General features: G+C 36.1%; 1 protein-coding gene across 7 annotated transcripts; it reads right to left on the bottom strand.

The window, feature by feature from the left end:
* Positions 1 to 745: 745 nt before the first annotated feature.
* On the bottom strand, positions 746 to 27056 carry LOC131079691 (uncharacterized). Of its 7 annotated transcripts, XM_058017716.2 has the most exons (6): positions 26871 to 27053; positions 25401 to 25463; positions 25054 to 25160; positions 23866 to 24166; positions 1471 to 1570; positions 746 to 1354 (listed from the first exon to the last, which is right to left on the bottom strand). In XM_058017716.2, the coding sequence occupies exons 4-6, from the start codon at positions 24046 to 24048 to the stop codon at positions 1098 to 1100; spliced, it is 540 nt and encodes a 179-aa protein (XP_057873699.1). In that variant the 5' UTR covers positions 24049 to 24166; positions 25054 to 25160; positions 25401 to 25463; positions 26871 to 27053; the 3' UTR covers positions 746 to 1097. The 7 variants fall into 7 exon arrangements, with proteins under 7 accessions (XP_057873699.1, XP_057873702.1, XP_057873700.1 ...); XM_058017719.2 differs by lacking the exon at positions 25054 to 25160 and having other exon boundaries at positions 23866 to 24038; positions 26871 to 27056; XM_058017717.2 differs by lacking the exon at positions 25054 to 25160.
* Positions 27057 to 27060: the final 4 nt, after the last annotated feature.

Raw genomic sequence — 27060 nt, 5'->3', positions numbered from 1 at the left:
ATCACTCCGATTTTTTTACAGCAGCTTACTTGGCAAGTCCCCTGCTTATAACTAAGGTTTCGGGGCCAAGTCATCAAATATGATGCCACATCAGCAAGCTTTTTGCCAAGGTGTCCAAAACAGCCCAAAAAAAAAGTGAGACCAATAGGCGTGCAAAAGAGACCCCAATAGTTGTGCAGCTGATATGGCATCCCCTGATTGGTTACTTTTTACAATATTAGTACATTCCCTAACAACTATTGGTACATTTACTAACAAAAATTGATATTTTATGTTTCAAACAATAGGTTTTATTTGTTCAAGTTTTGGAACAAAAGGTATCAACAACCCTCACAACAATTGGTACATGCTTGGTGCTCTTCCCCTAAATTATCTCTTCTATAGGATATTATAGTTTCAAATATAATTTTTGTGTTATAATTACTTACATGTTTATATTTATTATTATCACATTCTTGTGTCGATTGAACCAAGGATAATGTATCCTCTCACAATATTAACCTTGCACCACATACCTAAGGAATATTAACACTACACATACAAAAATGACATACAAAACTAGTCACAACTAGACTTATAAGTCTATATTATAGTGAAGATGAAGCACCAAACAACCAGTTATTTACCAATTCACGACTTTGATTTTTCTAGGTCTAAAATATGATCCATGATGATATCAGTCACTAATATACTAATATGACACATAAGTTCATTTTGTTTCCGTTGTTTCATTTAGCTAGCAATGGAAACCATAAACAGTGCTATGCCTTGACATTAAAATACAGGTACTCCACTCGTAATAAGATGCAATATGGTTTGCATTTTTTCAGTTATCAAATTACTTAAATTAAAGTTCCTAACCTTCTGGTCCACATTGCAATTAAATCAAAGGCCACACATTTAGCAAATATCCAGTTTCCTTCACCTTCTCTCCCTTAAAACAAAATACAATGTTAGGCTGCTTCCTCATCTCATGCAATTAATATTACGGGCATTAAGTTTGAGAAACCCAAGCATAGAACAGGAAAACTGGTTCTAAGGAAGTAGGTATTAAAGTGTTCTCTCATGGACATGTAAAAGAATGCTTGCATTGGTTATCAATTGTCAAGAAACCCCAAAAATTGGTTTAGTGATTGAACTACTGCCATAGGATTTGATGGTGGATAAGGGAGAAGCGACTCTAGATCCATGCATTCTATGGTTTCTGCTAGTGTTTCAGGACGAGCACAATATAAGAACTTTCTCTCTGCAAGTTCCTCTGCTAATTCACTCTGATGATTATCCATCAATGCTTCATTCACTACAACAATAAGGGGCCGATTCACACGTAGAGTTTCAAATATGCTACCTGACCCTGCATAGAGAGATTTATGGTGATTATTGAGACATTATATGATGTGTTTACCAGTTCACATAAATAAATAAAATGGATTTACTATCCCAAAACTTCCAACAAAAAACACGATTCACCTGCATGACTAATAACCAAGGCTGCAGATTGCAGAAAACCTGCAATGTTCGGTAAAAATGTGAAGTAATCAACTTTTAGGCCTCCATCTTCCCCTGAAGACTGAAATTTGAGGATTAAATTGAGAAAGCCAAGCAAGATATGCTACCAGCATAAATACAAAATACAAAGCCTTGTGTATCAAATCTGGAAAGCCTTGTGTATCAAATCTGGAACAAGTTTTGAAGTCAAACGGCTAATAATTTACAAAATACCCGTAAATTTTCTCTAAAAGTGATCATATAACAGAGATTCAGACTTCAAAAAGTTGAAAATTTCTCCTAATATGCTTTATTGTTTTCATTTTCTCTATAGAAAACTCTTCCATTCGCATTAATAAGATGCATTTCTTCTAATGAACTCTTGCACTTGCAACAAATAAGTTACACTAATTGTCCATTTTCATTTGGCATTTACACCTAAAATGGAAATCAAAATGTTTCATCACATCAATTTCTGTCCCAGTAAACCACAATTCAGCCCTCTTGAACACAGTAGTTACTGGCAGGGCCATGGTAATAATTGTATATATAATTGCATATTTACTAAAGAATATTTAGCTGTTATCTGCCACCAACCTTTATGCCAACTTTTGATTTCTAACACAAACATGCTCAGTTAGTTTTGAAGGTAGTCAAAACACCCATATAAATACAAGAATTAATGATTTTGAGGAAAATAACACGATATTGATGGAACGGATGAGTTGTTTTGTAAGAAACATGCAAATATTTTACCCAGATTGAGAAAAAAACAAAACAAAACAAAACAAAAATGGCAAGTGGATGTTTCATTTCACCTAATAGTAATTTATTGAATGAAACAACTGCTTTCCAAGCCATTTCTTTGTAACTATTAATAATTTATAAAAATATTTCAACATCAAACTCTTTGTTCTATCAAAGATACCAAAAGGTAATGCGGGCGTTAATAAGGGGTGGTTACTGAGCATACAACTAAACTACTTGAAGATGCTAATTATCTGAATAAAAAGAATATTACAATTTTAAGAGTTAAAAATAGTCTCTGGAAAAACTTCAAATAGAAACTCCATTGTCACTTTTATAAAATTTCAGCCAGAACTGACAGTGAAAATGAGGAAAAAATTTAGACAATGGACAATTGTTGTGGAGGCTTGCTGAATCCTAGGAAAGCACTCTTTTTCTCATTTACACCAAATTGATGATAAATGATATTATAATTTTACAGCAACTTTTCTGCTATTTCCAAGAAGTAAACAATCCAATGTTTATAGGGCATTGATGCCAACTTTCAGATTCACGTGCTGCAATTACTGCTATATACTCTTTTCCAGAAGCCATGGATACTATAACATGACTCTTAGATTTTAGTTAAATGACTATTTTAGTAGTTTTGAAAGCCTGTAAATATGGGCTAAATTTTTTACAATGGCCCTTGACGTTTGTTGCAGCTGTCCACCCAATTTATTATTTATATCTGCTCACTTGCAAGTGAATATGATTTCATAAATAACTGTAGTTCAGTTACTGTATTAGATGTCCTGGTCATTTCTTCCCCACTTAGAGGAACTTATTCTCAGTTTGAAAAGATGAATCAAAATCACCATGTACTTGTCAAGATAAACCAAGAGAAAATGTAATCTGACAGAGTATAGAGTGCATTTAGACCACAAACTATGTCAATGGAGTCTCCAAATAGATATAATCCAAATGTTGAACAAGAGGAATTGGAACACTTCAGATTGAGATTCCATGGATGATGGAAGATGAAATGCTCACCATGTAGTGCCCCTCTCTCTTTTGGTTTGTCAGACCCTGTGATTGTGTTTTGTGTGGTCCGACCCTTATTTTGGTGTTGGTCGATTTTGGTTTTGGATTGTGATGCTCGTCTATGCTTGTTAAGTTTTGATCAGATTTGGATAATTCAAACTGCTTGTAGTATATGTCACCAATCTGCTGTGTGACCTTAGTATTCACCAGATATTATAACCTACTGTATGTAGATTCTGTGCTTATTATATATTTCACGATCTGCTATATGTATGTGCCACGATATGCAATATGTTTATATGGCACGATCTGCAATATCTGATATGATCTGAAGGTTGTATTTTATCTGCTAAAGTGTGATTTGAAGGATGCACTACACTTATTGATTTTGGTGTATCCATCCTTCTCAATGTATGCAATTTATATAAGTGGATGAGGGGTTATGTAGTGAAGAGATGTGTCTTCCCACATCTCTTCCCTACGTACCTCTTCACCACAGCACATTAACTACCATCAATTGCTTACCCAATCGGAAGGAGAGCAATTGTTAAGAATCGCTAATCAACCTGATAGCATGAACGGTGTGACCGTTGGTTAAATGTAATAACTTAATCTTGTTTTATTCATTACTTATTAACGTATATACTAATGGTTAATCTATTAGTATATATGTTAATATGTAATCAGATTAATACATTGGAATCATGTAATAGCATGACCGATGTTACAAAATTAACACTCCCTCTTAACTAGGGAGGACACATTTCATGTTAGAGAAAAATCACAATTCATCCATTGATTGTGAAGAGTAGAGATATCACACCATAGTGATATTCAAAGATATGGTTCAACAATGAATATCAAGTCTCATGATACTCACCATAACTCATAGTCATCAAGTAAGGTATGTGCACTGGCATCAAGTCACATGATGCCTACCATACTGATAATGATTTCATGGCATGTCCTCGAATATTATGTCCATAATATTCACCCTGAAGATCTCTATCATAATTATGGTTTATTTAATGATATCATCCAGCAGATATCTACCATAATGTCTCAGAGATATATATACTATCATGACATGTCCACAGATATCAAGTCACATGATATCCATCAAGATAGATAAATTGATAATTGTAAAATCGTCACCTTACAATATCAATTTGAAACAAGTGTTCATTATTGAAAAGTCGTCATCCTTCAGTAATGTTCATAGAAGGCCCATGAAGTCATGGAGTCACAAACATGACAAATAAAAGAGTTTACACATTAAACATCTTTAAATATATTAGTATATCAGAATAAATGAGACTCTATCTCAAAATTAAATAACATTTTCAACCATACCAAGTTTATCTCTAAAGTGTTCAATCTTGATTCTGGAGAGAGGCTTGGTAAGAATGTCTGCAATCTGATCACCTGTACTAATATAATTCAGTCGGATCACATTCCTTTCCACCATATCTCGAACATAGTGATAAGGAATCTCAATGTGTTTAGACCTGTTATGAAATACTGTATTCATTGAAAGCTTGATGCAACTTTGATTGTCACAATAGATGACAGTAGGATTTAAGGGCTGACCAAACAGTCCTACAAGCAATTTCCGGAGCCATACAGCTTCTCTTGCTCCCATGGAGGCTGCAATGTATTCAGCTTCTGTAGAACTCTGAGCAACTAAAGACTGTTTTCTACATATCCATGAGATCATTCCTGATCCTAAACTGAAGCAACATCCTGATGTGCTTTTCCTGTCAACTATGCTTCCAGCCCAATCAGAATCAGTGAATCCATGTAGGTCAAGGTCTACATGTTTATATTTCAGACCAAAGCCAATAGTTCCTCGAAGATATCTCAAAATATGCTTTGCAGCAACAAGATGTATTTCCCTAGGTTCACACATGAATTGACTTAGTGCATTAACAGCATAGCATATATCAGGTCTTGTGTTTACCAAATACATCAGAGATCCAATAATCTGTCTGTAGAGGGTAGGATCTGCAAACTCTGATTCTGCAGCTGTTTCCTTTAGCTTCTACAGATTTGTCTCCATAGGTGTGGTCATGGATCTACAATCCATCATTCTAAATCTCTTGAGTATATCAATGGTGTATTTTCCTTGATTAAGGATTATACCATCTGCCTGCTGCCAAACTTCCAATCCAAGGAAGTAGTGAAGAATTCCTAAATCTTTCATATCAAACTCAGAGGCTATTTCTTTCTTACATTGAGAAATATAATTATCCTCTCCTGTGATTAGTAGATCATCAACATAAAGAATAAGAATTAATAATTCACCATTGATTACCTTGTAGTAGAGATTAGGATCTGCTTCATTCTTGGAAAACCCTAATTCCAAGAGATAGTGATCAATTCATTCATACCATGCTCCGGGGGCCTGTTTCGGTCCATATAAAGCTTTCTTTAATCTGCAGACATGTGATTCAGCCTTATGAATCACCAAACCTTCAAGTTGCTCCAAATAAACTTCTTCTTCGATCTTACCATTCAGAAAAGCAGTCTTGACGTCCATTTGATGGACTTTCCATCCTTTAGATGTTGCAATAGCCAAAACTACTCGGACAGAAGTGTATCTGGCAATAGGAGCGAATGTCTCTTCATAGTCAGTACCTTCTTTCTGAGAGAAACCTCTAGCAACAAACCTTGCTTTGTGCTTCTCAATGCTGCCATTTGCTGCATGTTTGATTTTGAAGAGCCATTTAGAAGATACCACAAATTTGCCTTTAGGCCTAGGCACAATATCCCAGACATCATTTTTCATAATTGACTGATACTCTTCAGACATAGCATCTTTCCAAACTTGATGCTTGAGCGCATCTCCAACACAGGAAGGTTCCGCATCAATGATCTCACTCATCAAGGCAGTATAACTGGAAAATAGATTAGGTCTCTTACTTTCTCTAAAAGTCCCCTTTGGAGCAGCATAATTTTCAGCTTCTTGAAGCATCTTTTTAGCCCAAAGTGGTCTCTTCCTAGTTTTCGGGATAATGTTCTTCTAAGGGTAAGCTTTGAACTTCATGCTCAACGTTTTCAAGGGTCTCCCTCTGAATCTTAGGGGTGGAATCCTCATCCAAGCTTGTAGGAGGATCTTGGTGTTCTAATTCATTAGAGCTTTTGGACCTTCTGAATGCTATGTCTTCCTCAAAGATGACATCTCTGCTTAGTTCAATTTGCCTTTGACCAGGTATGTATACTTTGTAAGCTTTAGAGGTTTCACTGTACCCAACAAATACTCCTTTATTTCCAAAAGGTTCTAACTTTGACCTCTTTTCTTTGGGGGCATGAATATAGACTGGATACCCAAAGATCCGGAGATGACTTATGTCAGGTTTGTTACTGGTAAAGGCTTCTTCAAGGGTTTTATTATCAAGAAGAGAATGAGGACATCTATTTTGAATGTACACAGTTGTCCTAGATGCTTCAGCCCAAAATGAGGTTTCTATATTTTGGTCAAACAACATAGCCCTAGCAACTTCTACTAGTCCTATTCTTTCTTTAAGCTACCCCATTTTGTTGTGGGTTCTAAGGTACAGTTAACTCCCTCTTAATCCCAACATTTATACAATAATCTTTAAACATATCAGAAGTGTATTCCCCCCCATTGTCTGTTCTTAAGGTTATGATTTTCTTACCTGTCATATTTTCTGCAAGAGCTTTGAATTCCTTAAATTTAGAAAGGATTTCTTCAGACTCTTTGTACCTCAGAAAATATATCCAGGTCTTCCTAGAATAATCATCTACAAATATTACATAATATAAAAATCCCCCTAAGGAGGGTACAGACATGGGTCCACATAAATCAGAATGAACTAATTCTAATACATTTTTGGATTTACTATTGCTAGAATTAAAAGACCCTTTAGTATTCTTTCCCAAGGCACACCCTTTGCAGGCTCCTTCAGAATTATGACTTAGCTTGGGTAAGCCAATCACCATCTTCTCTATCTTAGGTAGAGCATGGAAATGAAGGTGCCCTATTCTTCTGTGCCAAAGTTCATTTGAATCTGGAGTCTCATGAATCAAGGCTAGAGGTGGAGTGGTGCAAAGTCTGTAGAGGCTCCCATGTCTTACTCCAATGGTGTGGGCTTTCTTGATGGTGGAGTTCTTTGGCCAAGCAAGTACCTTTCCTTCCATAAAAGTTAATTTGTAACCCTTATCTTCAAGTGCAGAAACTGAGACAAGGTTTCTCTTTATACCAGGTACAAATAGAACTCCAGTCAGTTGTAGGGATATGCCTGACTTTAGGTTGATATTGCAGGTTCCTATTCCCATAACTAGATAATTTGAGTCATCACCAATTGTCACTTCTTCATTTGAATTTTCCACAAGTGTATATGGGTGCTCACGAAATCCAGTGATGTGTCGAGATGCTCCACTGTCAATCACCCATGTGTTGGAACTGGAGGTGACTTGACTAGAGAGGGCTGAATAGAAAACTAGCTTCTCGGAATCAGTCTCTTTCTTAATTTCTGCCATTGAAGCTTGTTGCTTGATCCTATCTAGGCACTTTGTTGCATAGTGCCCATATTGGTCACATCTAAAACATTGTACTTCAGAGATGTCTCTCTTCTTCTTTGAAGACCTCTTTCCATTTGAGTTGTCCCTCTTTCTCTTAAAGTTCTTCTTTCCTTTCTTGTGGGAATTAGAGTTTAGAACTTGAATGTCTTCATTACCATTGTTTTGTTTTATTCCTCTTGTGACAAGCTGAGATTCCTCTTGAATGCAATCGGTTTTCAATCTATCAAACTTAGGAAATTTAGAACGGGCACTAATTCCTTGAATGAACGATTCCCATGAGGTAGGAAGTCCATTTAGGGCCATCATAGCAAGTTCTTTGTTGTCTACTAGATGTCCAATAGTGGGTAGTTGTTCCCTAAGCTCAGTGATCCTCAAGAAATAGGATGTAACTGTTTCTCCTTTATTCATCTTTATATGGTGCAGTTGATTCTTTAGGGTGAGAGCCCTGCTAGTGTTGTTGATTTCATAAATGTCAGCTAGTGCTTTGAACATCTAAAAGGCCGTCTCATATTTAGAAATCACTGGCACAATGTGGTCTCTCACTAAATCCACAATTATCTTAAGAGCCTTCTCACTGTCCTTGCTCCACTGAATTTTCTCTGTATCATCAGAGGGTTCAAAAATTTCACTTTTGACATAGGAGTCAATTTTGTTTTCTTTCAAAACAAGCATGATCCTGAATTTCCAAGATACAAAATTTGATGCTCCATCTAATCGGTCTTCAAACCTAACTCCGGTTGCCATTAAGATTATAGGAAAGTAATCTAGTAAGAGCCGGGTGAAAGTCTATGAGATCGTTACAGAATTTTAATATGATCTTCCTTAACTTTGCTCTGATACCATGTTAAGTTTTGATCAGATTTGGATAATTCAAACTGCTTGTAGTATATGTCACCAATCTGCTGTGTGACCTTAGTATTCACCGAATATTATAACCTACTGTATGTAGATTCTGTGCTTATTATATATTTCACGATTTGCTATATGTATGTGCCACAATATGCAATATGTTTATATGGCACGATCTACAATATACGATCTGCAATATCTTATATGATCTGAGGGTTGTATTTTATCTGCTAAAGTGTGATTTGAAGGATGCACTACACTTATTGATTTTGGTGTATCCATCTTTCTCAATGTATGCAAGTTATATAAGTGGATGAGGGGTTACGTAGCGAAGAGATATGTCTTCCCACGTGGGAAGACACATCTCTTCCCTACGTACCTCTTCACCACAGCACATTAACTACCATCAATTGCTTACCTGATCGGAAGGAGAGCAATTTGTTAAGAATCGCTAATCAACCCGATAGCATGAACGGTGTGACCGTTGGTTAAATGCAATAACTTAATCTTGTTTTATTCATTACTTAATAACGTATATACTAATGGTTAATCTATTGGTATATATGTTAATATGTAATCAATATATATGTTAATGTGTAATCAGATTAATACATCGGAATCATGAAATAGCACGACTGATGTTACAAAATTGACAATGCTTCCTGGATTTCTATATGACTATGATGTTACATGTTATGTGGACAATTAGAATAATGATGTCATTTGATGTTTCTTCGTTTTGTGTGTATGTTAGATGATTATAGATGGTTGTAATAATAGAATTTTGTCTTGATGCTCTTAGATGTATATCTGCTTGATCTTACATTTCTTATTATGTCTGATGCAATGTGGTTGTGATTGATAATGTCTTTGATGGAATCATATGATGTAGTTTACGATGTGATTATTAGATGTTATTCATACATGATATTTCATTATCGGATTAGTTTATTTATGAGTTTCTTACATTTATCGATGTATACTGACTTGATGTACACTGCTTCTATGTTTGATGTGCTTGGGTGAAAGGGAAAAGCGTCGCACTGCTCTTTACGAGCAAGCTACGTCACTTCCATTCCCTATTCACAGTATGATATCATGTGGTTTATATGTACATGTTTGACGTTTGTTTATGCAACTGCAGGTTCCGAGCATCGACTCCACCTGAATCTTCAGGTTTGAGCATGCTCTCCAACCCAACGGTAAAGTGGACAAAAGAGGTATCAGTTAGACCCATGTCAGGCACCCTAGTTCTTTGTTCGTCAGGTCTTGTTAGTCATCACCTTCTGTTAGTTTACTATGTTTTGAGTTGTTGTAATTTGTCATTCCTACTTATGGTGTAATAATTTTTGTGGAATGATTAGTATTTTACCTCTCTTCGTATTTTGGATATGGTTGTTTAATTAATTAATAAATTGTGATTGTGATATTTAAAGCTTTAAAATATTTAAATCAATTAATTATCTCGAAAAGAGAATTTATAAGGGGATTAAAAATAACAATTAAATATTTTAAGGTTAGTTAATTAATAATTCATTATTGTTGTCTCATTTGATCAATTATAAACTTTTAATTAAATGTTCTTTAATAATCTTATTATCACTTATTGCTGTTAAAAAAAATAATAAAATAAAAATTATATTATTACCATTTATTGTTTTAAAAATTAAATCAAAAAAAGAAAATAATTGTTATTTATTCCAATTAATATCTTGCATGTGCATGTGGGGGTTACAAAATAATTTAATTAATGTTTTTAATTAATGGGGAATCTTGCATGGTGGGAGTTACATTTTTGAAAGGAGGATTATTTACGGGCTTTTTGGGAAAATTTGGGGGGAGGTTGTTTTTTTGGGCTCCTTCCCGTGAATTTCTTCTCTCTGCAAATTTTTCTGGTTATGGGTGTTTGTAAAAGAAATTGGGGAAAAATCCATTTGTTCTTGTAAAGGAGAAATCTGGGAAAAACGGATTGAAAGATTTCTTGATTCATTTTGGACTGAAGCTTTGGGGATTGGGCCTCGTGATTTTTCTTCTATCACTGTTTCTTTTCCGGAAAGCGGTAAAAGGTAAGGATTATGATTCTTCCCTTGCATGAAAAAATTTCCTTTTGACTCGAATAAAAATCCTTTTTGGTTGTGTAAATTGTGAAGAGAAAATGAAATTAGATTGGTCTGATAACGAGATATATTCTAGGGAAATAGGGATTTGATTTGATCTATATGTATTTCTGGGGTTGAAATTCTGAAATAAAAAAAAGGGGGTATTATGTAGCTCTGAATCTCGTAAGAATTTAATTTGTTCTTTATTTATCTATTTATAAACTATCAATCTCATTTGAAATCTGCAGTTAGATTGAATCCATTTATGAATTTAGGCATTTGGATTCGTGATTTCGAGTAAAGTGTATTACCTCTCCTTGTGTAAATTGTTGTGAACCTTGCCATTGCTTCTTACTTTTTTTCTTCTTTTTTTTTTTGTATATATATATATATATATGATTATTTGCTTCATACGTATCAGAATTCACTTAATTGATTGGATTGCTTTGTTATTATTTCGGCTTTGCGTACTTTTTAAACCCCTGTGTGTGTTTCCTTGGGGGATCGTGGGGAGCCCACCCACGACGTGGGTGACTCGACCCACAACAAGGCCTTCCCTGTGTTGTGGGGAGCCATCCCCATCGCCGTGGGGGGGTGATCTCCACGGCACCCTGCTCCCTTCCTTTGCAATATTATGGCCAGCAAACACTTCAGCCATTTCCTACCATGTCGTGCGTTTCGTTTCGTATCCAATGGTTATTATCAGTATTTGTATTTATGTGGATTTCGGTGTTGACAGTGTTTAGCTCCATTCTTTATATATATATATATATATATATGAATGTTTGTATATTTACGCATGAGTATATTGTAAGGTGCAAATTAGAGATTATATGATCACATTCAGCTGATCTTTTCGGATATATATATATCAATTGATTTTGTCTAATATAATTTCGTTGAGATTAATTTAGTTTCATTGTCTTATTGTAATGGTACTTGAATTAACATTTGCATATAGTTAAATATAGTTATTTTTTTGAAATTGGTCATATTTGCGAGAAGAGTAAATGAACCTAGTTTTACCCATTTGTTATCCCATATAAATAATTAATCCGGTGTTTAAGTTCTATTTAGAATTTAATTTTATCTTTCGAACTCAAATCCTTTCTCGTGCTCGTTATTGATTGAAATCAAGATTGCTTTTTGGTTATAACTTGTTAGGTTTTCGTTATTGGATGGAATTGAAATATTAGTATAGGTTATTGGGAAATAATGTACTTTGAATTAATGGTTGATTAAAAAAAAGAAAATATAATAAATTGGTCTCTTGGTATAATTTTAAGATTGAATTCTTTTTCATTTGGCATCATGAGATCTTGTTATCGCTTGACTCATGTCTATTAGTATGGTTTCTTGCTCATGTTGTTTAATACATTAGACGCCAAAGGGCTATGTCTGTGTTGAATTTCTTTTGTGCATGGTCTCCCATCATCATTGATGGTATGAGATCTGTGCCCTGCCTAACTTCCTTGATAGTCGAGCCTTCATTCTCTAACATTGGTGTTCTTCATTACCTGATACTTTTGGATTAGTGGTCCTTAAAAGCTAGATGGTCTTCCCTAGTCAATTGTTAGTTCTCCTTTTGGGGATCTTTTGTTCTAGCAATTGGGCTAAGCCTTGCTATGGTTGGAACCTTGTCGCCTCGTGTTTTTGGATGTCATGGCATTGTGTTTATTTGTTTCCTAGGTGCAAGGGGGAGTGGCTTCCATTGGGGGTCGGGACCCAAAGTGGTCGCCAGGGTAACCCAATGGAAGTTTTGTAATCAAGTGATAACCTAATTAATGAACTTGGGTGGGTAGTTAGTTCACATTAATTAAGATAATTCTTTGATGCCTCCTTGCTTGCAAATGCTTGTATAGGTTTGAGGGTAAGTGGAGAAGGGCCTGGAATGGCTTCCACCAATCTTATCTCCTCGAAAGGTTGGTGTGGTCCACTAGTGAATGTATGGGGGTCGGGGGTCGGGAGAGGTCACCAGGGTAACCCGGGATGGGGGTCGGGACCTAGTGAAGATCTACCAGGGTAACCCATGACATCCTAGTGATGACACTCTTCCCTTTCTACCTAGTGGTGACCCGCAGCTTTATCCTTCCGTGTATTGCTGAGTTTTCGGAAGTGGTTGGTTTTCTCATGCTTGTTGTCCTTCTATTGTTGCCTTGGGCCTCTGGAGTTTGGTTGTTTTTGGTGCTTATGTGGTGTTCTCTTGTGAGCATACAAGTCTAGTTTAATTGATTCCTTGATAGTATTGATATGTTGATTCTCCTATGAGTCATGTTGGTACCCTTGTATGTCTTGCTTCCGCCTAGAGGGTCTGACTGGTACCTCCTAGCACGGGGGATGGACCTTTTTGGCGCCACATGGTTGGGTGAAGTGCTATTCGCACCCATTGGGTTTGGCTCTTTTAGCTTCATGATCGTGTTGGCTCGGAGAAGATTTGAAGACTATTGTTATTGTACCAGATTCATGTATTCATCCCTTCATGGGACTCTTGTAAATTTGTATATTGAGGATCCATCATTATGTATATGTAATTCTTATGTAAATTCTCAGGCAATGTAATGAGAATCTAGTATCCATGTATTATTCTGTAATGTACTTTGTAGCAGTTCCTTGTAATTATTTCAGATGATGTATAACCTTGTGTAGCATCGTTATGGGGCCTTAAGGACATTTGATAGTTGATTCATAATGTATTTTTAGCATTTGTATGTTTTATATTAAATAATAAAAAAAAAAAGTTCTCGCATTTTCATGTTCTTAGATGTTCTGTCCTCTGGGCCCAGGGCGTGACACACCAAGCTAAATAGTGTCATGTGCTAGTGCAACCCCAAACTGTGCTGAATAATGTATGCACTTTGGTTCATCCAAAGCCTACAAACAAGTTGTACCACAAATACTAATGGACTCCTCAATGATTGGATCAAAAACTCGATTCAAATCCAATTCCACATCCTCAACACATACCTATGAAATTTGAAGCACTTCATGTGAAATCTCACAATCTTCAAATTGCTTCTCTATTTTATATTCCTCATCACAATCTGCTGCTAAGAAAACAATCAATGATTTGTTCTCCTTCATCCACCCACAAGCCAACAACATGATTCAATTGAGAACACATAAAATCAGCATCAACAGGCCCAACTAATGAGCTCAAAAATGTGTCCTCAATGCAATCCCCATCAATAGAAGACAGCTGCTCTGGACTAATCTCTAAATATTTGCCCATGTCAAAATATTCAGGGCTAGAAGCAGTTGAATCGTGCACGCATTCACACACACCCTTCTCACTTCAACAAGAAGTATGTGAACCTCATCATCATCAAGATCAACCAAGCAAGGAAGGACAGCAAATGAAAAACAAAGTTGTTGCAGCTCAACTTACTTACCTATATCCTCAACAACAACAACATTGTTGCCCTTTGAAACTGATCCATCAACATGACAATCAGGAGCAGCTCCATCCACACCAGCATTGGGAGATATAATATCAATTGCAAGTGCTGATTGAACAGCACAGTCTGCTGCATGAAATCTGCTGTTACGAAAACAATCAATGATTTGTTCTCCTTCATCCACCCACAAACCAAATACATTATCAAATCCAGAACACATAACATCAGCATCAAGAAGTCCAACTAATGAGCTTGAAAGTGTGTCCTCAATGGAATCCCCATCAACATAAGACAAATACTCAAGACCAATCTCTAAAAATTTGTCCATGTTAATTCAGGGCTAGCAGTAGTTGAATCATGCACACCTTCCCATACATCCCTTGCACTTGCAAGAAGAAGTGTGTGAACCTCATCATCCTCAGGATCAACAAAGGAAGGACATCAAATGAAAGAAAAAGTTTTTACACCTCAACTTACTTATCTGTATCCTCAATAACATAATTGTTGCCCTCTAAAACTGACCCACCAACCTGAAAATCAGGAACAGCTGCATCACCACCAGCATTGAGAGATATAATATCAATTGCAATTGCTGATTGAATAGAGTGGGCCCACTCAAACATTATGCTCAAATTCTTTGGTTTATAGTCAATGAAAATCAAGCTTGTACCAAGATAGAAAGCCTCACAATACATGTCTATACACGGAGGCCTGCACTTATGTGAAAGACCATTAATGATAACAACAAACCTGCCATGAAAATTCATAATTGATTCTTCATCCTGCCTTTTGAGGTGTTCTATATTTTTTAAGGGGCAAGGTCATAGACATGAGCATCTAACTCATTAAAACGAGCAATAAAATTGTCTTGTGTAAGGAAGTTAAGTTGCGGAACAACTTCCTACACTAACCTTGAGAGGAGAGTAATGCAAAAACTTTTACAGATCGTTCAACCGTTACGAAAACTTAACAGAAATAAACATAATAACATTCATACCACAACACAATGATTTACGTGGGGAAAACCCCTTTTGGGAGAAAAACCCCACACTCCAAAAGCAGCTCAATATATTATTCAGCAATCAATAACGGATTACAATATTCTTGCAGAGCAAGCTCTTCGCAGGAGTACCACTAATCAAAGATTAAGAGGTAACTCAATAGCCATAAGACTCTTACACACAACCTCTATCTCATGCACCTCATATATAGGAGATACAATACAAGAAACAGTCAAATGGTATTACAAAACCATGGGCTAAAACCACCCAATGAAGTATAGCCAACCTCATCCTTAATCTAGATGCCCTATGACTTGTCAAAACACACATCAACACGTGTCCCTCCCTTTTACAGCGCATTTATATGTCTGATACATTTTCTATTTCCTATTTCAGGGGTCCAAACTTCCTAAGGCCATAACTTGTGAACCATGTGTCCGATTGATGAACCATTTGAAGCGTCAGACAACTCATGAAGTGCTCTATCACCTCAAAAGCGCTACACCATTTACGCCCACTTTTCAGGGCATTTCGGAGGGTCTAAAGTTCTCAAAATTAAGTTTAAACCTATGTTACCCCGAGTTTCCAAGACGGGGACGGCAGGGGACGAGTTTTCGGGACAGCAATTTTTTTTGCCAATTTTGGGGACGGCTATATAAAATATAGGAAAAATTTTAAATATATAGTGAAATTTTTATTGTTCATATGAAAAATAGATAAAGCATGTATATATACATTATATTCATATGAAAACATGGATAAAGCAAGTATATGTACATTATAGAACCTTAACATACCACATTTGTGTTCAGAATTCATTGTCAATACTCAATATGCATTCATAATTGAAAATACATTATCAATATGCCAACACTTGTTTGCATGTAGTTCATTGTTTATTTCTGGTTGAAGGATATTTTGATAGTCTTCCATTTCTATTATGACCTATAACCGCTTCTTTATGCACTACAAAGTTTTGGATGTTTGTGAAATTCTATACCAACCTGTTATTCATATTTCTGTGTGCTTTTGGCTATGATTCAGACCTGTTTACCTTTCATAAATGTGAAAAGTCCAATATTGCAGACCTACAACCACTTTTTTACGCACTACCGCGTTCTAAGTGTTTGTGAAATTTATTACCAGGCTGCTGTTCATTATTTCTAAGTGCTTTTGGAAGTGATTCAGACATGTTTACCCATCATATTAATGAAAATCCAATTTTATAGACCTATAATAAAATAAAAAAATGGTTTTTGAGCATTTGAGTCTTTTTTTGTTTTTTAAATGTGCTGGGAAAAGGGGGACGGCTGGCCGTCCCCGAGATGGTTAGGGGACGGGGGGACGTCCCCTAGCCGTCCCCAAGTCCCCGAAATGTCCCCGGTACGGGTACGGGGGATTTTAACCCAGGGACGCGTCCCCGGGTTACGTAGGTTTAAACTTTTTTGCACCCCTCCAAAATGAAACCTTTAATTGCGACGAAACTTTATTGGTATACTTATCTAGCCAACTAGAAGCTTTGGGGAGAATTTTGCACCATTTCGTACTCAAATGAAAACTTATTATAAATAGTAAGCTCATGTAAATGCAAGGTTGAGACACCATTTTCCCAACATCTTTTTCATCATTAAACACTGCTATTGTGACATTTTGGGCACCTGTAGATGCAGATTAGTCATGTAATTAATCACTATCAAGGTCATTGATGAATATATGGCTTACTAAAGGAACAAGCTCTTGTGTGGAGTCAAAGAAATGTGCAATAGGCATAACCTTCTGAATTTTAAGTGCACAACCATTTGTGCACTCAGATGAGGCAAGACCATAGTAATTAGAATGATCAGTGATTACCAAACATAATTCTTGCTAAAACAAGATTGTATTCTTTTCATAAAGATATACCTTGGTATAATAAAATCATGCATCAAATGATAGAAAGAATAACATCTTTGTGTACCCTAGCCAACTTCTGCGCCAAACTAGAAAAAAACTTGTAGCACCACCAGCAAGCACATGTCAGCAGCAAAAAAATTAATTTAAGACAGCAGAGTTGCCATCTCGTCAAAACAAGAAAATCATTGGAGCAGTCAAAACCACCATGACTGAAAAAAGAGTTGGGTCTTCTCACCAATGGAGTCTTCAAATCAAACTCAATCCACTAATGTCTTCTTGAGTTGGCAGACCAACTTACACCAAAAATATTGTCCCTAACAATGGCAACATTCAATTCGGTCCCAAAACACTGCTCAAAAATCCTATAACACAATTTTACAATGCTCCCCGAGGACGTGTCCCCTGCTCTAGAACCCTTGTTTCCTACAAGGGACATTTCAGGGACATGAGGATGCCTAAGAAACGTCCCCTCCCTGTCCCCTTTCCATGCAAAAAATAGGGAACATTTCTGAAATGTCCCTGAATGTGCAGGGGTCGGCTAGCTGTCCCCAAGGCGGCAATCGAGCATCCAAGCATCCCTTGACCGTCTCGGGGATGGCTAGCCTTCCCCTATGGCCCAACACATCTCATTTTAACATTTGCAAACTTGTGCTGATGAGCAGCAAGAGAAGAGTGGTAGTTGAGAGAGGAGAGAAAAACAGTTGAAAAAGGAGACTAGGGCATCAAATCCACTCTCTTAGAGGTAAGCTTCAATAGTTCATCTACTGCATATGCATAGCAGAATTGGTCCACATATAGCTTCAGCCAATCAGTCAAAAGAAACAACCTTACCTCTGGACAATCAGAGAAGTTGGCAGCCATATATAGTGCCTTGCAGTTACAGGTTGGCAGACCCCTGAGTATCATCAAATTCTAGCCTTAAGATGGGATGTTGATCCTGAAGATGCTATAAAAATTGATGAGGAGGAGACACAAGGGATTGGTTGGAGTTCCATCGCCTGAGGCAGCCCCTTATATTGGCAATGACTCAGACTCAAGCTCCAATTTTGATATAGACCTACGAATTACATCTACTGATAAGGGACAGCCATATATTTTCTATGTTTTGTCATTTTATAGTTGAAACTTGCAGGCTTTGGGCATTTTGTTATAATTCTTATATAATATGTATGCAATTGACAATGAAAACATTTAAATTTTGTTAGTCGATTCTCAAGTGAAATCTCAATTCAAATCTAATGCATTAAGCTTCTATAATGTCTATGATGAATGCTTTATCAATGTTATGATATGAATATTTGAAATTTCTCTTTTTTTTTTAAATTTCCCTATTTTAAAATAGTCATCCCCTGCCATCCACTAAAAAATGGCCAAAAAGTACCCTTGTGCCAAAAACATATCTCGTTGTCCCCTGCTGTCCCCATCCCCAGAACTTGGGAGAGCATAGCAATTTTACCTTCAAGGCCACGATGTGTTATCACAAAATCAAAACCAAGGCTTATCTACAGATCATAGAGAGTTAAAGGCCAACAAACAAGAGTGGGTAAACTCTCTTGTACTTGGGCTCAACTAAATCTAGGAGGGTATTCCTAGAGGTGCCATTCGGTAAGTTTTTTTGTTCCAGCTGAAAAATAAATGTGTAATAAAAAAATTGCAATGACACCCAAATGCAAGTTTTGATCCCAAAGGATGTCAGTAAACCGAAATTGCTCACTATTATGACTAAGATTATATGGTTGATAATGACACCATTGCAAGAAATGAAAGATGAGGGCAAGTAAACATGATTCACCAAGAAAGACAAATTATTAGGTTTGCTAACAATGTTTCCCTGTTTAAGCTGTTGAATCATGAACTACACAAACTCTAAACTAATTTTGAGCCATTGTTGAATGATTTGTTTCCTTTAAAGGTGTGTGATTGGTTAAATAAATCTGAGACCAATGCCTATCGATTGGGCGACAAAGTCACAGTTTACCAGAATGAGTAGCAAATAGGATAGACAAAGGATGACAAGCTATGCAATTACATACACCATGGATGTGACCTCAAACAAAGAACATACTTAATAATCCATCAATAGACTACAAAACCCATATGAAATGCACAATAATAGACCATTCCAAGGTTCATAGTAGATTAAAATGTTGTTACATGTGTCAAATCTGCATTACATTTGTGCCATAAAACATGGCAAGAGAAACCCTAGCAGATCCAAGGGCCCCCTGAAGATTTGCAGGCATTTATGGAGTCATTCATGTGATTGTCATCATGTGTAACATTACAAATCTCGTGAGTTTCATGAACTTGTGAGCCCAAAGCGGATTGGATTGGTGTGGTTTGAAACCCTACACCACTTTAGCACTTGTAGGCATCTAAAAATAGCAAAGACCAACCCTTAGAATGATGAACAAATATTTATGGCTTCTAGAAAATTTTGCCCTGGCCACCCACAAAAATAGGCCTCCACTCTTAAGTGTTTCAGAAATATCTACTGCACTGATGGTGGTCCACACAAAAGAATATCTGCCATTTAAAAAGAAGCATCTAGAATCATGCCTAAGGGAATGAATCGCATTTCTGGGCAAGGAAACAATTTTGGAATGCTGCAAAGATCTAATCAGGGCCTTAATGGCAACCTAGAACTTGTTGGGTTGGGTGGATGAGTGAACGGTGTGAAACATGAGAAGCATCAAATTTTTGAGGGTCAAGGCTCAAGGATGCTCAAGAAGTACTTGGGTAAGAGGATGAGTGAAATTCTATCTCGGAATAGATGTAAAAGGGAAATAACAAAGTTCAAGTGAAAGGGAAACTAGAGTGGAAAGTCTAGAAGTCTGGTAGGAACCAAGGAAAAGTCAAACTTGGGAGGTAAGGCATGATTGAACAAGGACCTTTGAAAAGATGCATAGAAGGGAAAATTAGAGTTTGTGGATCAGGGGTGACAAGTAAAAGCTAACTGAGACGAGTGTTTTTAGCATATTCACATTATGCATATATACCAATGGCATGGCAAACCAAAAGAATAAATGGAATTCAATTACACAAGTCTAAAATGTGAAGAACACAAGAAATTAAAAGACATTAAAATACTCATAAAACATGGGAAAAAACCTGCAAATGTTATTTCAAGCCAAATAGAGCGCATAGGAAGAGAACCTAAATCCAAACATTATGATTAAGGCCTCTTTTTTCCTTCAATTTGGCTTCTCAAAACTAGACTAAGATTCAAATCTATGACTCCCAACAAACCAATGCAATAACACTTTGTATACACCGTACAGAACTATATCGTACATTGACAAAGGATTTGGCTCAATTGACTCCTTACTATCCCCCGACAGTGATTGCATGCCGAATTTTCGATTGGTAATGTTCATCTTAAGCCATGTAGGCATCAGAGTATAGAGATAAGGTTATGACTCTATGAGAATGCTCACATCATTGTCATTAAATCATACTTTGAAGAAGACAATCAAGTGTCTATATAAATCCTATTGAGCTACTAGGCATTGTTTTGTGTACCATCACATAGATAATACCACTAAAACAATCTTACTAGTAACAAAGCTCACAAATTTGGTAATCCAGCAACGAGGGATATGACAGCCACTAGGCATGCCCAATGGGACATGAACTTGGATTCACGTGCTTTGAGGCCTGAGACCCCAAAGAGGACTTGATGCCTTATAAGACTTGCTTCTTAGGCCAAACCTCACATTAAAAGCTTGCCTAACTTTATATTAAATAAAATAAACCTCCTAAAATGTCAAAACAAACAAGTAGGGCTTTATAGACAAAAACCCACAAAATGACTGAAAAAACTACTCATTTTTTTAATTAAATGCATGTAAAATGCATTTTTTTCATTTATCTAGATTCTACATTTTATTCACTGCTTGACTCATGTTGAGTCAGTTTTGACCAGCTTTTTGAATTACACAAGCATGTTGGGTTAGAACGGCATATTTTTGGTGCCAGGTACATTTTAAACACAATAATACAATTTTTTTGGCATTTTTTTTGTGAAAATGGTTTTTAGCACTTTGAGCCCATGTGCCTTTTCCCACAGTTCCACGAAGTTTCCTGATGGGGGGATGGGTTTCGAGGATAGGAGAACCAAGGGCCTAAGTTTGGGGACTGCAAGGGGATGGCGACGGGGCAGCGGGGGGGTGGCACAAATACATATAGTACTTGGAAAATTAGTTATAAAATGATGTAAAAGGAACAATTAAAAGAATTGTAAATGAAACTTTGGCATATTATGTAAAGTTTAAACTAACAAACATTAAAAACATGACAATGATTGCATTGAAATTTGAACATTAACAATGGTGTGCAGAGTTTCAAACTTTGGGAGCAAACCAAGAATAAGTATAAGAATTGAAAATGAAACTTTGGCATACTAAGTGAAGTTTAAACTAATGAACATAAAAAACATAAAAAATGATTGCATTGACAATAACAATGGTGAGTGGATATTTGGGGTCGGGTAGTTCCCCTTGTGGAGATTTGGGGTAGAGCCCCCAACGGAGTCAAGGGGCAGTGCCCCGTGCAGGGGTCTAGGGCCAATGCCCCTTGTGAGGATTTGGGAGTAGATCCCCTAGCAGAGTCAAGGGGCAGCACCTCTCATGAGGTCAAATAGAAGATCCCCTGCCAACAAGCACAAATAAGGCCTCCAAAACCTCACAAACTTCATTTCAAATGTCATTTTCACAAAATTTTCACCTTTTTCCGTTTTCAATTGGAATTTCTTATTGGAGGCCACAAGAGACTCCTAGACATCCCCAAGACAGTCAAAGGACACCACGGAGTCCCTAGGACATCATGGGGACATCCCACCATCCCTAATGTCTCGGTGGTGTCCTCGTGGTAGTGGCAGGGGACATTCCCTCCAAGTCCCCACGTCCTAGAAACGTCCCCACCTAGAAATGCAGGGATATTTTCGGGGGGACACATCCCCATGGAACAAGGCTTTTTCCAAAACCTAATTGCACTAGTGTACTTATTACTTAAATTAGAAAACCCAGTTCACCAACAAAATTTCATCAAAATCCAACAAAGTTGATTTTTTGGCTATTGGCATGCCTAGAGGGGATTTTGGCACTTTTGTACACTTCTATTTTTTTCAAGACCACATATCCTACATTTTATTTTATTTTCAATAGGTATTTTCATTTGAATGATAATGAAAAAAATCCACAACATTTTGTACAACTTAAAACACATCTAGGTCACAAAAATGACACAAATGGCATCATAAATGACCAAAATGTGGTAGAACAGTAATAATTACAAGGGTGAACAGGGTTGTTTCATTAGGGGACAAGTACATAAAAAAAGAAAAACTAATACATGAAGACTTGGTCTATCATCCTTTTTGTAACTTTCAGTATCAAATAGCGGAGAAAATAAGACTACTCCATGCAAGAATTGAGATAATTGAAAAGGAAATGACAAAAGATATTATAAGATTGTACAATACCTATAGGGCAAAGAAAGTTATGTAAAAGGCATGTAGTTGTACAGAGTAATGGTTATCGTAGTACGAGTTATCGAAGTAGTTGTATTTCCTGTTACCTTCCCTAACTTGTGTTTAACATCCTTATCAAGTCAAATTGAAGGTTAGTACTTCGCAAAACTCCTTATAGGGCAAAGCAAGTTATGTGAAAGGCATTAGTTGGTTTAAAGATCATGTTCATTCATGATCCTCTCCACTATTCTGGCTGAAACATTATCGCATGCAAGCTCAACATCCTAGAAGGAACTCTATCACTATTCCTTTGAAAGTGTTGATTTCTTTTAGCATGGAATATTGCTTTGTAGCTGTTAAAACTAAAAGCGATGAAATCTTTCTCAAGTGTAATTATCTATGAGTTCCATAAATGTCATCATTTTCCATTGCTCGCAGGTTGTTAAAGAGAACCTACAATGTGACTAGAGGAGGGAATTAGGTCATGTATACTGCCTCTAATTTAGTTTCCTCTGAGTTTCCTTGACAAATCTCAGAGGAAAACAAACTTAATCTTCCAGTTTAAGTTGTCAATGTGAGTAAGCTCAAGTTGTATGAGGAATCTTACTTGGAGAAGCAGATCTCTATTGCTTGTTCTAGAACTATCATTTATAATTTTCAACAACTGTGGAGCAAATATACATTGATAAATGGTCAAACTCACACAAGTCATAAGGGAAAAACAACTACATACCTCATCAGCTGCAAAGGAAGCACATCAATGCAGGATAATAGTTCTCTGAGTAAGCTTTTACAAAGAAGCTATCAGTTCTCATGTAGAAATTGGCCATGATTTTTTCCTAAGCAAGGAGAAATGACAGCAGTGTCTACCAAGTTAATTATCAGTTAAATCCATATGCAAGTGGGTTAGTGGAGTCTTTTAAAGAGTAGAAAGATATAAATTAAAGAGGTAGACAATAGGAAGTTGGTAAGTGAAAATTGGAAACATTAAATGTCATTGTAAGATTTTTATCCTAAAGATACATTCTCCCCTATAATGATAAGCACGCAGAAATAGAAAAATCATATCAATTGTGCCTACATGGTGATTCGAAAGTGTAAGGTAACATATCATGCACTTGAACATTAACATAGATGAAGCCAACAAGATGTAACCATCACTTGCATCTACAATTACGCATCACAATGGAGTGGCAGTTTGAAAATGTAGATGAAGGTGGCCAAAGGATTTATGATCAGGGAAATTGAATTATTAGTTTTGTCATCACAATCCACAATGGTGGTTTCAATGAACATTGAAAATAGCTTACAATTAAGCTGACAGTTATATGAGCACCAAAAGTATAAGAGAAAACCTTTGTTGGGAAATATGTGCCACGGCCTAATTGGATGAGCAGATTGGTATACCCCTTACTCACTAAGGCTTCTTTGCATTGGGTAGAATCAACTGCCTTGACAAGGGAATCGAAGGAAGTAGTGCCAACGGTCACAAACACAGTTCTCTCACTTTCTCCATCTGAATCCATTTCTGTCCTCATTTCAGACAATGAAAGCTCTTTTCAGTGTCAACAGATAATCTTTAACAACAAAGAGTATTTATTTTTTTACAATGGTGTCCATTCGGCAGAAATTGTGTCTAGCATATAGCCTTTTCACCTGTCACCATTAAAGGAATCAAAGATAATGCATCAGTTGCAGTTGTTTATCCATTTCTTTCAGAGATTATAATTAGTTCATCATTAATTGTTTGTCATACAAATAGTGTAGGTGAGAATTCCAAAAATGCAATAACTTCAACGAAGGGCCATCTATTTTGCATGTCCTAATTTCATTGTTCCAAAAGCCCGTAATATATTCTCCTTTAAATGATTATGTCATCTCTAAGATTATTTTCGATCAACTTTTCCAGAAACAATTGTAAAATGGTACCAAAATCAGGATGGAAGAATATACCAAATGTGTGAAGAAATATTAACCAGCAAAAATGGGGAAAAAACAAAAAGTGCATGCAGAATGGTAACAAACTCATGATGGATGAAAAATGCATAACTGATTACAGATTGCACTAACACTTTAGAAAATCATATCCAAATCAAATATAAACTAAACGGCCTTAATAATAATAGGTCATTTGAGTTAGATATAAGGTAGCAATAGTGATAAATAAGCCCACAGAAGGCACTAATTGACCTTAGACACAAAGAACATTCCTAATTAAGTATTGATGATGCCTATAGTACCATTAGTTAATCTTCATTGAAGCAAAACTAATCCACTTTAGTGATAGATATGACCTTTTGGCCAAGAAAACTGACAATAAGCCCTCCATTCATGATGTACCATCTATTTTCAATTTTTCAAGTTATAAAAGGTTGCAGTCTGACTAAATGGAGTGTAGTGCCCCATATTTATTAATTTTGAGCTGCAAAGTACACCCACTGCATGCTTCCAACTTCTCATCTTCTTAACATATGATTCTGAAGCCAAGAAATTTTGAGAACACATCAATTGAGTCAGAGTTACAGGTCTCTCCAGAAATTCACCAGAATCAACAAGTTCCAAAGGCAAGCAAAGCCAGACCTAGGCAAGTTCCAAATACCCAAACCCAGTTCTGGGTGAGTTTGGTCAAATTTAGTGGAAATGTGAAGTCCTGTCAACAAAAACTCAATCATCTGATTGCAGCAAAAAAGTAAGAAAAAAGCAAAGAAAAAAAATCTAACCTAAAACACTAAAAAGAACCTTTAGCACTTAAAATTTCTTTTCACTTGCAAGTAGAAACAAAGAGAGAAAAAGCACATTGAAGCAAGAAATACTATACATTTAAGCAAAATCAGCAAACACATTGGCAACAAACATTCATTGGATTAAACTTATGCAGATTTGTAATTACCTTGGTCCATCTAATGGAGCTTATGGTACATTTCGATGATCCCACAGTTGATTGGAGCAGCCACTGTCAATTTGGAGATGATTTGAATAAGTATTTTCCCATTTTGAATCCTTCTTTTTTTTTCTTCTTTTTCATTTGGTATGTCTTCTAAATTTGTTTGATTTTTTGCATTTTAGTTTCATATAATGAGAAACAAAAGAGTCCAATTTCCCTCTTTTTGTCTTGTTTCATAATTGATTTTTTCTGTTTTTTATTTTTTATGTACAAACCCTGACCATTTTTCTGATTTGTTATCTCTTTACATATAGAAATCCTAAATGTCAAATATTTTTTTGTTTATCTGTTATTGCAGGATACTTGAAATTTAAAAATTACTATAACGTCAGCCCTAGTAGAAATGACCTTTGTTAGAAACATGCCATCTTTGGGACTAAGAAAAGGGAGCTGGCTAGCAAATTTTGCAATTTTAAAATTACTGGAGTGGCACTAATCGATTCAAAATATCAATTCGCAAAAATGTCAAACCAATATGTTTCTTTGTGCCCACATATTCGATGATGTTGTGTGCAAGGTTAAAAGTCAATTAGTTACATCTAACAAGAAAAAAAACTAAAAAGAGTCAAAGAGAAGAGATGACAATCATTTGTGAAGACTCTTCCTTTACAATTACTTCATTCGCTTCAATTGCAAGCTCTAATGGCAATGTTGGTGTTGGGCTTACTGTTCACGGATCCAAATTCGATTGATATATTGCACCATGCACTACTCCCAATCCCCAACCATTACTTGAAAGCATGGATTGAAATAGGGACAAGCATCAAGAAACAAGGAGTGCAATCAAAGAATTTTGAGTTTATTGTTCCATTCCATTTCATGCAAAAAGATAAATCCTTCTTTTCTTTGTTTTAAAATATCTTTTCTGATTTCTTTCTTTAAATTTTTAAATTTAATTTGTTTAAGAATTTAGGTTCTGAATTTCGTTTTGAATACACTATGTGCAGCGCGCTACCTAGCAGAAGCCACAGTCTTGAGTTCCTAGCAAGTCACTGTTCTGATTTTGACATTAATGGCAGATCATTTTTATGGTCATCCGCTTAAAAATAAATTCTCTGTTGGGATAGTCGTGCTTGTCACTAGTATGCGAGTATATTCAATTTGCTTTAGTGAGTCTTCCCTAATCTCTGTTTTTATCAGTGGAAAAGCAAACTATAAAAGACTGAATCTAACTCAAAGCTACAACTGGACTAAATGGTAATCGTATATTAATATACATCTAGATATAAACAAATGTAAATCAAGAAATTAAACAGAATTATTCTCTAATTCATACTTCTCCGTAAGAACTAAAAAAAGTTACTACTCTTTTTTTTTTTTAAAGTTTTTCCCAAAATTAAATCCTATAAAAAATCATCATATCTACCTAATTCAGTCTGTGAATTTGTACAATACAGAACTACGATAATAACACACCTGTAAAAGGGTGGCAGGCAATCGGCGATTTGGAACTAATACAGTTAATAGTCGCCCAAAAGATCACATACCCTTATTAGGATTTGGAAGTTCGTCCTCTTGTCTCAGCTCAGGTAACCCAATAAGAAGGTTTCATTTAACTTATTGAGCTTTTAGTAAGAAATTTATAGGAAGCTAAGGACTTTTATTG

This window comes from Cryptomeria japonica, chromosome 9, assembly GCF_030272615.1.
Source record: "Cryptomeria japonica chromosome 9, Sugi_1.0, whole genome shotgun sequence".
In the NCBI taxonomy this organism is placed as follows: Eukaryota; Viridiplantae; Streptophyta; class Pinopsida; order Cupressales; family Cupressaceae; genus Cryptomeria; species Cryptomeria japonica.
Note: the sequence above shows the minus strand (reverse complement) of the source record. Positions and strands in the feature narration are given on the sequence as shown.

Bases quoted from the DNA above. Each gene is read 5' to 3' on its own strand.
- LOC131079691 (XM_058017719.2), bottom strand. The intron at 1,571-23,865 runs GTTTTCTCTTAT...CTCAAATTTCAG, and splicing joins GCACATATTTCCCAACAAAG to TCTTCAGGGGAAGATGGAGG. The intron at 1,355-1,470 runs GTGAATCGTGTT...CTCTCTATGCAG, and splicing joins CTTGGTTATTAGTCATGCAG to GGTCAGGTAGCATATTTGAA.